The sequence below is a fragment of the Triplophysa rosa genome, linkage group LG7, assembly GCF_024868665.1.
Source record: "Triplophysa rosa linkage group LG7, Trosa_1v2, whole genome shotgun sequence".
Lineage (NCBI taxonomy): Eukaryota > Metazoa > Chordata > Actinopteri > Cypriniformes > Nemacheilidae > Triplophysa > Triplophysa rosa.
In genome coordinates, this window is record NC_079896.1 from 1,662,640 (window position 1) to 1,675,826 (window position 13,187).

The 13,187-nt window shown below is 38.0% G+C and overlaps 1 protein-coding gene across 9 annotated transcripts in view; it reads right to left on the minus strand.

The window, feature by feature from the left end:
* Positions 1-8,533: 8,533 nt before the first annotated feature.
* tox2 (TOX high mobility group box family member 2) overlaps positions 8,534-13,187 on the minus strand; it is a 99,635-nt gene continuing 94,981 nt past the window's right edge. For all 9 annotated transcript variants that reach the window (XM_057338462.1, XM_057338460.1, XM_057338461.1 and 6 more), the window contains 2 exons: positions 12,167-12,303; positions 8,534-10,441 (listed from right to left, as the gene is read on the minus strand). In XM_057338462.1, coding sequence (XP_057194445.1) covers positions 10,399-10,441; positions 12,167-12,303 — 180 coding nt within the window. In that variant the 3' untranslated portion in view covers positions 8,534-10,398. The remainder of the gene's footprint in view (positions 10,442-12,166; positions 12,304-13,187) is intronic.

Genomic DNA, 13,187 nt, shown 5'->3' on the forward strand with positions numbered 1-13,187 from the left:
TTTCTCTCAGGTACTAAAAATCTCGTTTTCTAAAGCGAAACATCTGAGACTGTTTTCATCATTTCATCTCATTGCTCTGCAGGAGAAACATGAAGTGAGAGATATTTGTGATTTTTTTGACTGCTGCTCTTGTTCTCTCAAACACAAAGCTTTTCTGTTATTCACCACTAACACAGCGGCCTTCAGCTCTCAGACACGTCACGACTTCAAACACAGTACACCAGTGTTTCCATTAGACACAATCCAATCATAAAAAGTCAGATTTAATCACATTCAGGGCTGAACAAACATTTCTAAACTACATTTTTTAAACTATATTTTACAGCGCTTTCGTGTAAAATCTAATGGTGGTGAAGACGCACACGCAAGTTATTCTGATGAAGAATGACACCCTTTTTTTTTGCGTTACAACCACAAATGTTAAATATATCAAATGATGTGATGTGGGTCAGTATCCTGTAAATAATATCAACAGTAACCTCTGTTTCCTGACAATGACCCAAACGCTAACTGTATTCACATCATAAACATTATAGATGACACAGATATTAAAACTCCCACAATCAGACTTGTGTTTTCTATACGTTGATGTTCTGTGACACTATGACACAAACACGTCTCTGTGTTATCAGACCGACCAACACAAGCATCAAACTCTTCCAGTAAACACACCTTTACCCGGTTACCGTTGGCATGGCAACAGAGATTGGCAGCAGGCCTATGTGTTCTATTAGTTAGATGGAAAAATTGCCAATGAACCTTTTACATTACACACACACACAGAGAGAGAGAGAGAGAGAGAGAGAGAGAGAGAGAGAGAGAGGAGAGAGAGAGAGAGAGAGAGAGAGAGAGAGAGAGAGAGAGAGAGAGAGGGTTGAGATGGACTGAATGTTATTTTGATTAGATAAAAAACCGAAAGCCACGCAAGTGAAAGAGAAAATTGGTTCATGAGATGCATTAAGAGTTTGTCAGCAGTCTGTGTGCTTTATGTAGATGAATGAACTGAATCAATGCTTCATACAGAATGATGCTCGTGTTTTTGTGTGAAGATGCTGAGATGTTTTTTATAGTCGATTCAAGGCTGAGCCGAATCGATGTGATCTTAAAAAATGAATGAATGGCGTAAACATCTTTAGAACAAGATGAAACAAAGCTGTGTGGGGACTTATATATTAGACCAGCATCATTTTGAAATGTTAGTATAAACATAAGCATCACTGGATTTGATCAGGAACATAATTCATTTTTCACGACATTTTGTGTAAATTCACAAGTTTAGTTTGGATGAGTTAAGCAGCTCCTCACATAAACAGCAGGGGGCAATACAAAACTAAACTTAGGTGACATGACATCATTTATGGATATCCAATAGAGTAAACCGTGCCTATTAAAATGACCATTATAATTCAGAAAAAACACTAAAGGAATAATACAAATACTAAAAGCTCTTGTCGGCTACAGGATAAGATCTTTTAGGAGTGTTGTATTTTAAATGAGGATTTTTGTCATTGTAACTCGTATACAAATGTCTTGCGCAAATGATTCTGTTATTTGTATGTGATTCAATGAAGGTTTGAGTTCTCTGAACTGTCGAGCCCCCTGGAGGAATAACTACTCGCAAGACGTAAAAAAGTAATTAATTACTAGTTACTAATTACATATTCAACTGTAATTAGATTACTGTACAAATGACTCTCTCCAAAAAGTATTTAATTACTTCTTACTAATTACTTTCTATATCCTACATCAACCTTGATTAGTTAAGTGATTCAAGAATAGACATGAAACAGCTCTTTTAAATCATTCAAATAAATAATAAATAAATACATAAATGATTCTTATTAACTGAGCAAAGTATACAAATGTGAGGAGGATACATTAAAGCACCGAATTAAAAGTCAGACTTTTTCAAGGGAAAAACTTTTTGTATTTTACTCGGCATTTGTTTTCATATTTTCTGTTTCTGAGATTCTGTAATCTGATGATTATAATTGACTGTCTTGACTAGGTCGTGATGAGTGTTAGACCTGGACGTCATTATCATATAATATATTATTTACCATTACCATCCTTCATTTTTTAAGTATAGAACACTTTGACACCAGTGTGGAGTCAGTAGGGGGCGCTGTGTCTCTGTGCTGAAGTGCAGATGAATTGTTGGGGGTGAGAGAAGCAGAGTTTAGATTGAAGAAGTGACCTAATTCAACTCAGGACGTCCCATAATGCTCTCTCATGTACACACACACACAATAGAAAGAGGAGGGAAGGAAAGAGAGGTTTTAATGCACAAGATAAAATGTGTTCTGAAAACGGTTTGTGTCGAACAGATCTAAAGGAATCGCCTGTAAGTTTGTAACATTACGTGCATCTTGTAAAAGAGCAACAAACCGTTTTTAAGAGAAGCAGTTTCTCTTTCCCGGTGTGCACGAGCGCCGCAGGCAGGAATTATGGGTAGTCATTTCATACCACGACATGAATTTCTTCCCCCCACTCTTTTATGATTGTTATTATGACTCTCTGTACTAAAGAGGCAGGTCGGGGTTATTAAATATGCCAGGGCCAATTGTATTTTTGCACAAGTAAGCTTCCTGGAAATATTCCATCTTAGCTGCTTTTATTCGGGCAAATGTAGTTATGAATTTTAAAGTAGGCTGTTATAAGTGGAGGGGAGAGAGACTGTGAACAGAATTCTGAGTATAATTCTGGATGAGAGCGAGATTGGAGAGAGAGAGAATGAAAGACAGAGAGAGAGAGAGAGAGAGAGAGAGAGAGAGAGAGAGAGAGAGAGAGAGAGAGAGAGAGAGAGAGAGAGAGAGAGAGAGAGAGAGAGAGAGAGCGAGAGAGAGAGAGAGAGAGAGGACGAGAGGAGAGGAGAGAGAGAGAGAGGAGAGAGAGAGAAAGAGAAGAGAGAGAGAGAGAGAGAGAGAGAGAGAGAGTAGAGAGAAACAGAGAGAGACAGAGAGAGAGACAGAGAGAGCCGAGAGAGAGGAGTTCAGAGACAGAAGAGACAGAGAGACAAGAGACAGAAGAGACGAGAGAGAGGAGAGAGAGGAGAGAGAGAGAGAGAGAGAGAAGCAGAGAGAGAAGAGAGAGAGAGAGAGAGAGAAGAGAGAGAGAGAGAGAGAGAGGAGAAGAAAAGAAGATACAGAGAGAGAGAGAGAGAGAGAGAGAGAGAGATACAGAGAGAGAGAGAGAGAGATTGGAAGAGCAACAAGGTTGTATTAAAGCGGCTGGTTTACATCAAGCTTCCAAAAATACTTCATCTTCATCTCTCAGTTTCACCTTCTCTCGTCTCATTCTCTCTCTCTCTCTCTCTCTCTCTCTCTCTCTCTCTCTCTCTCTCTCGTTTGATGCGAAGAGGTTCATATATAGAGAGATTTTCAGTCTAAACTCGCAAGAAGAAACAAGAGTTGAACTGAATTTATTCTCTCTCTCTCTGTGTGTGTGATTTGTGTTTCTGTACATGTTGTGTATTTTTGTGTAGACACACCGTGACCTCTCATCATCGATGTTAAAGACCCCGCGAAGTGTTTTGACAAGTGAAGTTTTCTTTCCTGTGTTGATGCATTTCCTATTAAAACAGGAAGTGTTTGTCTACATTAAGAAGTAAACTCACATCAGCTGCTGAAGATGTGTTGAATTTAGTGTTGTGAAACTCTCCAGTGTCAAACTGAATAACACGTGTGTGTCTGAAGAAACAGTCAACGCTTCATTAAATGGTCACATTGTTTGAAAGAGCTCAACGAGAAGGAACACAGGATTTTTCCTTAAAGGAGACTGATTCAATTAGATGAGGATTTTTATTTATTGGTTCGGCCCCCTCTTACCTTCACTTGCTAATGCAGACTTATGTACCCGCCAGATCCCTTGGCTCTGCAAACGAACAACGTCTTGTGGTGCCATCCCAAAAAGGGAAAAAATCACTATCGCGTACCTTCTCTGGATCTGTTCCACATCTGTGGAATGATCTACAAGATCAGCAGATTCTGTAGCCGTCTTGAAGAATGGGCTGAAAACACATCTCTTCCGTCAGCACCTGACCCATCAGTTCTGACTTCTATCTCTTTTCTTCTCTTTCTATCAAAAAACAAAACAAAACAAATAAAACATTTAGCTTTGTATTGGCCTACAGTGCTGGGCTATATGAGACCAGTTTTACTGCACTTATGTATTTTGTTGTCCTTGTGTTGTTCCAATTGCTTCTATTGTGTACCTCATTTGTAAGTTGCTTTGGATAAAAGCGTCTGCTAGATGACTAAAGGTAAATGTAAATGCAGTATGTGTGCTCTCAGGCTATACTAATGTTCTCTTAAAGAGGAAATTTGAAGAGACAGTTCACCCGAAAATGTTGTCATTTTGTTTCAAACTTTATTTCATCTTATTACACGGCTCGTTGGAATGCTTGATTCTGATTGGCCGGTCGTGACATTTGCAGGTTCGTTATTCCCAGATAACAACCGCTCAAAACACGGTAACCCGGATCCTGCAATCATTTTGACAGGTACAGTTTAATATTGCACAAAAAATAGATATAAATATGTCTTTTAATAACATATATGACATTATACCATGGTCTTTTTGAATACTGGATTCTGATTGGCTGGAAGGTGTGCATTAAAACCCTATAACGCACAGGTAGCTCCAGTCAGTTTGTTTACATTTGAAATTTAACTGACAAAATCACTGTAATTTTCATTTGTTTGATCTAAAATTTCACTGTAAACATCAATAAAAGATTTAACTTGGCAAATGACCATGGTATAAGCGGGATAATCCACAGCTAGCCGTGCGTTAATGGATTTTAATGCACTTCGCAGAGGCTAACCTAATAATCTTGGCCTCCACGTCGTGCATTAAAACCCTTTAACGCACGGCTAGCTGTGGATTATCCCTTACTTACTTTTACAAACGATTCAACCAAATTGCCTGTTTGTGACATTTGTACATCGTTTCTTACCTTAAAACCAAAAGTTAACGTCTTTTCCTCGCGGAAGGTCTGCATTCGGTAAAAACGAGCTAATCGAATATTTCAAAATCACATTTCATGTCCAGTTTTTTTCTCATGTGTAATAAGCGGGATAATGTACAAGCAACCGGCTGTTATCGCGAAATAAACCCCTTCAGTTTCATACAAGCCTGATCACACTGTCCGGGCTTATTTCTGCGATAACAACCGGCTGCCTGTACATTATTCCTTACGTGTTTGCTTTCTTTGTCAAAACATTTTTTTATCCTTTTTTGAGTCTGACAGGCGTGACAACACTGTGACTATGACACTACGGCCTGGTTTCACAGACACGGTTTAGCTTAAGTCAGGACCATGCCTTAGTTGAATTAAGATATTTATGTCGCTTTTTAAAAATGCCTTAGAAGAATACATTACTGGTGTGCATCTTGAGACAAAACAATGGCACTGACATAATTTAAGATATTTCTGGACAAGTAATATTCAGTTCACACATTCATTTTAGTCTGGGACTAGCCTTAAGCCTTGTCTGTGAAACCGGGCCCATGAGCTTCAAATTTTCCTTTTGGGATCTTAAATAAATGTTATGTTATCTAAATCTAAACTTTATCACTGCGCAGATTAAAATAATGCAAAAACATGACTCCTAATTTACACATTTTCAGTAAAGCTCGTTTTGTTAGAAATAAAAAAAACACATTATTAAGCAAGTACATCAAAAATAGTGTTTTCTTATTTTGCCGTGATTTACAATGGTTAACTTAGTGATTTATAAGTTTGCTGACCCTTTGGATTTTTTGGGAAGTTTGATGCCATTTGACAGCTACCATGTAAAGTAAGTTGAAATGTTGTGTTTTAAACAGATGATGTCATAGATGCAAAAGTTACAGATTACTGCTTTAAAGCAATTATAAGTTCATTTCTTTAGTGTTACTTTAAAATTCAGTTTGCTAAACAAGTTGGATGTATCTCTGAGTGACGTCACCTGCAGGTGCTAAAATCATAAGTTACACTTAATAACATCCTGTTTCTCAAAAACCATTTCCTGTTTATCTTCGTTAACATTTTGCACGTTGCATGAAATGTATTTCTTCAAAGCAATCATCCTTTAGTCATCTTTGAAATGTTTTTTTATTAGAGCACACATCAGATTCCATGAACACAAGATCTGCCGTGTGTGAAATTCACACGCTCCTTCAAGTAACTGACCTCTTTAACCTTTGACGTTGGCTTTAGGACGTTGTGACAAACTGTGACACAGCTTCGCGTTGGAGGTTTGACTCACTCTTCAGGTATCAAAGAGTCAACGTTCTGGAAGGCGTCTGTTATGTCGTTACGAGGACAGCCGCACTGGTGGTTTCTCTGGTTACATGTGGGCAGGTGAAAGCCAACGTACGACCATGAAGAAAAAGTCAGTAGGTTTCACGGCCGTCCTCTGGTGCAGGGGAAACACGCTCACACGCCGTTATCAGCGGCACGATCTGGACATCGAGATGTGAAACTGATGTTACAGTAAATTCAGCTGGAGAACAAGGACTGATAAAAGGTGCAGAAATGAACTTGATGACGGCTCTGTTTCATATCATTCACACCCACATTATTCATGACGGCCAGATCCTTAAAAAACACAGACAACATGTCCTCTGTTATGAATCTGTTATGAACCCTCAAAAAAAGGACAAAAGAGAGTTCATCCACAAAATCAAAAGAAAGATATAAGACATTTTGTTTTAATGACAATTTCAAGCAAAAGATTAAGTTTTCTGTTTTTGTACTGTAATGCAAAACGTTTTTCTATAACAGTCAAAACACTGTTTGCAATACTGTATAAAATATGATGTGTTCATGTTTTTACATAAACTCATCAAAATAAGTCTTTACTTTTCATGATTTGGAAAAGTTGAAATGACGGACAGCCAATTTGATTACGGAAAAATAATGCAGCACTTTTTTAAGAATAACGTGAATGACAAAGAAATCAAAATCTCTAATATGGTCTAATAAACGTACTGTAAACTTTTAAATGATGAAAACGTGTCTAAAGCTCAGGACAGGTTGTTTCGTCGTGGGTTACACAATTCTCTTTCCTAAAACTTTTCATTCTGCAGAACCTGAACATTTCAAATAAAAAGGCATAAAAAAGAAAAAAAGGCAAACCTGTTATAAAAGACAAAGACAAAAACGGAAACTGTTTTCTTGTCAAATCCGCCCACGTTTCCTCTCTCTCGCTCTCTCTCTCCTGCAACAAAAGACCAGTCTGAGACAAAAGGAGGAAAGAACTGAACTAACCTCCCCTGTTAAAGAACCTCAGACCAGTAACACTTGTGGTCTCATTAGCTAAAAATGTTGACATGGAAACAGTGGTACAAGCGTTACATGCGAAACATCAAAGGGACAGAAAATGACAAGAAACTGAAAGAAAAAAGCTCCTGTCAAAGTCTGTTCAGCGCACGTTGTACCGCAGAGCTTCAACCGCACCAGTGGAAAGTTTCCGTGTCGCAGGTCATAAACTGTCTCCTTGCTTTGCCATTGCAGGCTGGCGTTCACGTCTTCACGTCCATTCATCTGAGCCGAGCGTGATGGAAAACTGTTCAGGCCTCTTTTTCAATTTAAATACTTTAAAAGAAATCTGATTTTTTTTTACCTAATACACATTGCTGGTCTTTTTGTGCACGTTATTCCGAAAAATCGAAAACCTTAAACTGGACAACACAGAACCTCTTATTTTTAAGTGTGATGCAGCATTACATGAAAACTTCACGTATGCAAGAATGAAGTGAAAAGATGCATCTTGACATTTTATTGCTCATTTATAGCTCACGAGACTCGAGTATTCACTTTGATATTCAAATTCCTTGACAAACATAGAAATGGGCAGAACAAAGTCTACACGGCAAGAATAAAGAGCTGATGTGTTTGGAAAGGATCTGATCATTGATGAAAAATGTTCGTATTCAGGTTGTTCATATCGAGATCTCTGACTTTTGATGAGAGACTCATGTGTGAGTACACTGTGAGGAAGGGTTGAGATCTCCAAAAAACATCAGGAGACATCGGTGAGGTTTGCTGGGTCTTATTTAGAGAAACAGTGTGAAGATTTTAGGATTCAGGCGTTAGAATCTGTTCCACAACTTGCATGTTGCTTTATTGTAAAACACACATTTACACTCGCACACGCACTACACCACCTTTCTATCCATCGTGGTGTGTTTCATTAAGAATGTATAACCCAGGTTGCCCATAATGTGTGTCATTGCACGTTCTGGCAGCTTCAGTTTTCCAATTGTTCAATAATGATCTATTTGCCAATTCAGCGCTGGCAGAAATGCCTGCCACGATATGAATTAAACATCCAAATGGAGCGAAGCGAGGCACTTTTACTGTATAGCTTTCCTTGTGAACTGCTTGTGAAAAAGGAATCATATGGGAAATGTTATAAATGTGGACAAGAAAGAACAAGAAAAACCATGTGATGTGAGGTCATGCTGTGTGTCACTGAACAAAACACATCCAGGACTAAATTCTTCAAATTGACATCAATAAAAAACATGACCACGACTCTCTCATTTAACATTTTTATTACGGACAAAAAGAAACAAAAAGGCATAGTGACACAAAAATGACCTGGCTGGCAATGAAAGAAAAACCAGCATTCAAAAGGTAAATAAAAATAGCAATTGTCTTCGTCATCTTCATCATCAACAACAAAAAGAAAAAAAAACAATAGAATTCAAATATTGTAGTTCTAAGCAAACCCGATCTCGTTTTGTTCATAAATAGAAACCTGTTAAACATTATTAAATATTAACCGATGGGCAACTCGCTGATAACATTTTTTAAAATAATTATCATTGCTGACTTTACAAATAAAATAACTACAACTGGCAGGTTTGTGCACAACTGAAATGTCTTCGAAAGTTTCCTTGTTTATTCAACTAAAAATCGTATGCTACAGTAGAAAAAAGATTCAAATAAAACGTTTGACTACATGATCGAATGTATTTCGGTTTTCCCCACAAAACTCAAAAGATGAAATCAACACAATAGAACATCTAGCAAAAGCTACTAGAAAACTATAGACCCACTGTTGTTGCTTTACTGTGTGCTGTAAAATCTCACATAGAGAACGCCATCGTTCCCATTTACATGTCGGTGGCTTTAACGTCAGTCAAGACAAAAGAAATGACCCGGAGTTCAACAGAAATACTGAGATATCGTGTGTGCTCGACGTCGCGTCAGATCAGTTTGAAGAGAATGTTGATGTGCAAGGTAGCTAAAGTTAGTTGATCCGCTAGCTACTAAAATACTATCCATTGATGCAGACATCGCCCCCTTGAGGACTGAAAAAAGCACGACACGATTAGCCCTAGCATGCCGCTAGTGTGTTTTAGGCCTTAATGTGGCGGTGCCTTCCGAGGGATTACGCTTATATCTGTCGCCATTAAAACCTGAGAGTAAAATATATATTTTTTAAAACGTATTCAAAACTGATCTAATTCAATCTAAATTTTGGTCGCGAACATTCTCGGGAAAACGTCTGTTGATCCTAAACGGAGAGCCGGGTCATGTGGTTTGTCATGGCTTTCTTTATTCTCTCGCACCAGCGCGCACAGATTTTAATGCAAGATTGTGTACGTGCGGAAACGCTCTTCTGATACCACAGGCCGCTCAGCTACACAACACGCAAACACATTCACACTCGCACGCATTCACAAAATACCATTTCAAATACAAATCAATGAGTTTTAAGTCATATTAAAGAAGAAAAAATATCTGGACTTCATCTTCCAAATCTGACCCCCAAAAAAGTGATATTTACAATCACACTGTGACAGAGCAGTAAAGACCAACACCGGCCTTTAAATTACAAAAGAAGTTGACTTATTTCTCCTCTATTTTACGCCCATCCTACTAAAATTCACAGAGCATCAGGTGAGCATTAACACATCGCCCTCGGAAGAGCGTTACTTAGACAAAAAAGCGCAATGTCGCAAGCGGGAAATAAATAAAAGAGCAACGGAAAAAGAATGAGACGAGAAGGAGACGTAACTGAGACTGAGGAGAGTTTGTCCTCATGTTTTCATTAAAGCTCATGTGCCCTGAGGGCCGGTTTAATGGTAGTTTGATATTTTTTCCATTAGTTTTTCTTATATACACGTTTTTTTGTGTGTGTTTTTCTTTTAGCTGTATTCAGAGACAGGATGAGTCTCTGACAGAGGCCTGTACATTTTTAAGTGCTTGGCAAAAATGAAAGAATCGCTAGTAGTCTTCAGAACGCGCACACACACACACACACACACACATCCCTCTAAAAACGAATGAAAAATGACACTGAGGTTAAACTGATGGTGTCTGGGAGGAGTGGTGGAGAGGTGGGTTGGTGGGGGGGTGGGACTCCCTGGTGTTGGTTCATCTGGTCTCCTTGTTTTTCTTCAAGTGAGGTAGAGTGGCTTGTCCCTGCCTATCATACTGCCACTGCAAAGACAAAGACAAACACAAACACACAATCCTCAAGAAATGGTTTGCTTTGTTTTGTCTTAAAGGAACAGTTCACCTAAAACGTCATCCTTTACTCATTCAAACTACGGTTACATCCACACGACGCCAGAGCTTTCCCTATCGGTTCTTTTTTTCCTTTTCACGGCGTCGTCTCAAGAAATATCTGTGTACACACGAAACCACTAAACCGACTCAAAACGATGTAGTATACACGCCAAATCAGTATGTGGCGCTGTGATTCTGCCACAGAGATACAATAAAAATGGTGAAGAAGACGTGGAGCATGCGCATAAAGTTTACGCACATCATCGTATCAAAATATATACGGATTGGCTGTACACCTGGTTTCAAACACACGAAAACCTTTTCAGATGTAAACACGGTTTCAGGCTCCCAAAACGGCGGATCCGTGTGGATGAAACACCGATACGATAGAAAATCTTTACGCATACAGCTCATCACGTCTCCGTGTGGATGGAATCTATAGCTCTCCTCCGCGAGCGCTTAAGATTTACGTGAATTTAATGTGTTCGCTAATTTAAAATTTGGTGTTGACATTGCACTAAGGTTAGTATACTTCACTTAAAGTAAAAGTATTTAAGGCTTTCTGTTTATTGAAAAAAAACTATTGTTTGGAGAAAAAACTTGAACTAAACAAAATGTCAACTAAACTAAACTAATACAAAAAATCTAATGTATGTAGCAATATAAAAAATAAACAAATCAACAATAAAATGACGAAAGCGCATAATGAAATTGCTTAAAATTAAACTAAAGTTAACATGAAAACCAAACATATCAATTTAAAGCTAATTTAAAATATGAATAAAACTATAATAAAAAAACGATAACTCTTCAGTATGCAGAGTTTCTGGCTTGTAGGTCCCTTTCTGACCAAAAACAACAAAAAATAATAATAATTGGTGCTTTGCGAACAGTCACATGACACACGTGAACTAAATCTGGTTGAAATGGTTTTTTTTAGATTTAATGATATATTTTAGTCTTAGTTTTAAATACATGCATTATTTAAAAGGTACTGTTTGCAAAGTCTAAAGAGTTTACTAGAACTTGTGTATATATCTTGAAACACGTTGTGTGAAATACTGCTTCGATTAGGGCTATTACGCCATGAGATTCAATATAACAATATTATCGCAACATCTATTGAATAGTTTTTTGAATAAATTTTGTTTTCTTCTTTTTCTTAGCCAATAAATCACACAAAAAATATGAGTGTAGTAAGGAAGAGAGATAGTTTGTGACAAGAAACTGTTAAATGCTAAACGTCTTACAATATTATCTTTAACATGATTTAATACCACACTTATTGTCAATAGCGGTATGTTGTGACACCCCTAGTTTCAATACTTTAAAGGTGTTTTTGTTTTATCTTCGATCTTGGCATCTTCTAAAACTACTCGCCTTTGTTTTTAAAAGTGCAGCGTGAACATTATTTCGTATACTGCATCTCCTCATGTGCACCACAGAAAGAAGAAAGTTATACAGGTTTAGACCATAAAAGCAAGTGAAATCATTTTTCATTTTTAGCTGAACTGTTCCGTCTGTGTTTTTATTGTATGTTTTTTGTCTTGAATAAAAATATTGAAACCACACATGCTCATGAGGTCCCGTTACTGTGACACGTCTCACGAGACAAACCCAACACGTTAACATCACAACACACACGCACAGTTTTACCTGCAGTGGTTTCCACCGCATTCCCGGTTGCAATACTCGCCGTCCCACTCTGGGTTCTGACCCCCCGGGTTCGGAGCCCCTGGAGACTGAGACCCCCCCACACTTTTCTGATACTCGGACTGTAAGTGAGAAAATCCCTGAAAGAGAGAAAATACACAAACATTAAACACAAACTCAAGTGCAGAAAATGACACCGTACAACGTGTCGACTGTCTTGTTTACAAGTAAGCATAATTTGCTCTTTGTTGGATTTCTCGCCACAGTTGTTTCGCTATATTGCAACCCTGCAGAAAGGTGCTAAACACTAACGGTGGTTTGGAAAATCAAAACCTCTTTCACTCGCTTTCACACACAACATGTCTCATGGTAGAGATGACACCTTTAAAACAACACATCCTCCACCCCATTTCTCACTTCGGCTCATTTTGCCGCACACCGCGGCCACAAACAGCTCGCGTGCCATGACCCGTCCTTCATTTACCGTTCTTTAGTTTAATTAACACTTAAACACTCACAACTACTGTAAGATTGTGAACACTGCTATTAATATTGAATCATCCTAAAAACTAAAGAAGAACAGATGACATACTGCGTTTGTCTGGACGGTAAAAATAACTACGTTGTTCTCGGTAAAGATGACGGCGGTGAGATATCGCACACTGCTTTACTGCACACTGTTCACTTTACAGTATACTCCATACAGTATGCAAGGAGAAATGTTTCTAGAGTCATTTTTTGAATGCAATACTAGTGTACTTCTCAATGCATACTGCAGTGTACGCAACGCATACTCTCTACGATTTCTAAATCTGAAACATCTGAAGTGTGCAGTAATAAATATTTGTTTATTTCAGTTAGTGGCGTCAAGTTTTTATTTCAGGAATATGATTATATATTTAGGATTTGAATTCTCATTTTTAATTAAAACTACGATATAAAAGAGTTACATTTTTTAAGATGCAATGCGTCACTTTTGACTCTCTATCGCCATCTCTGTTTGAAACAAAATTGCAGGTTACTT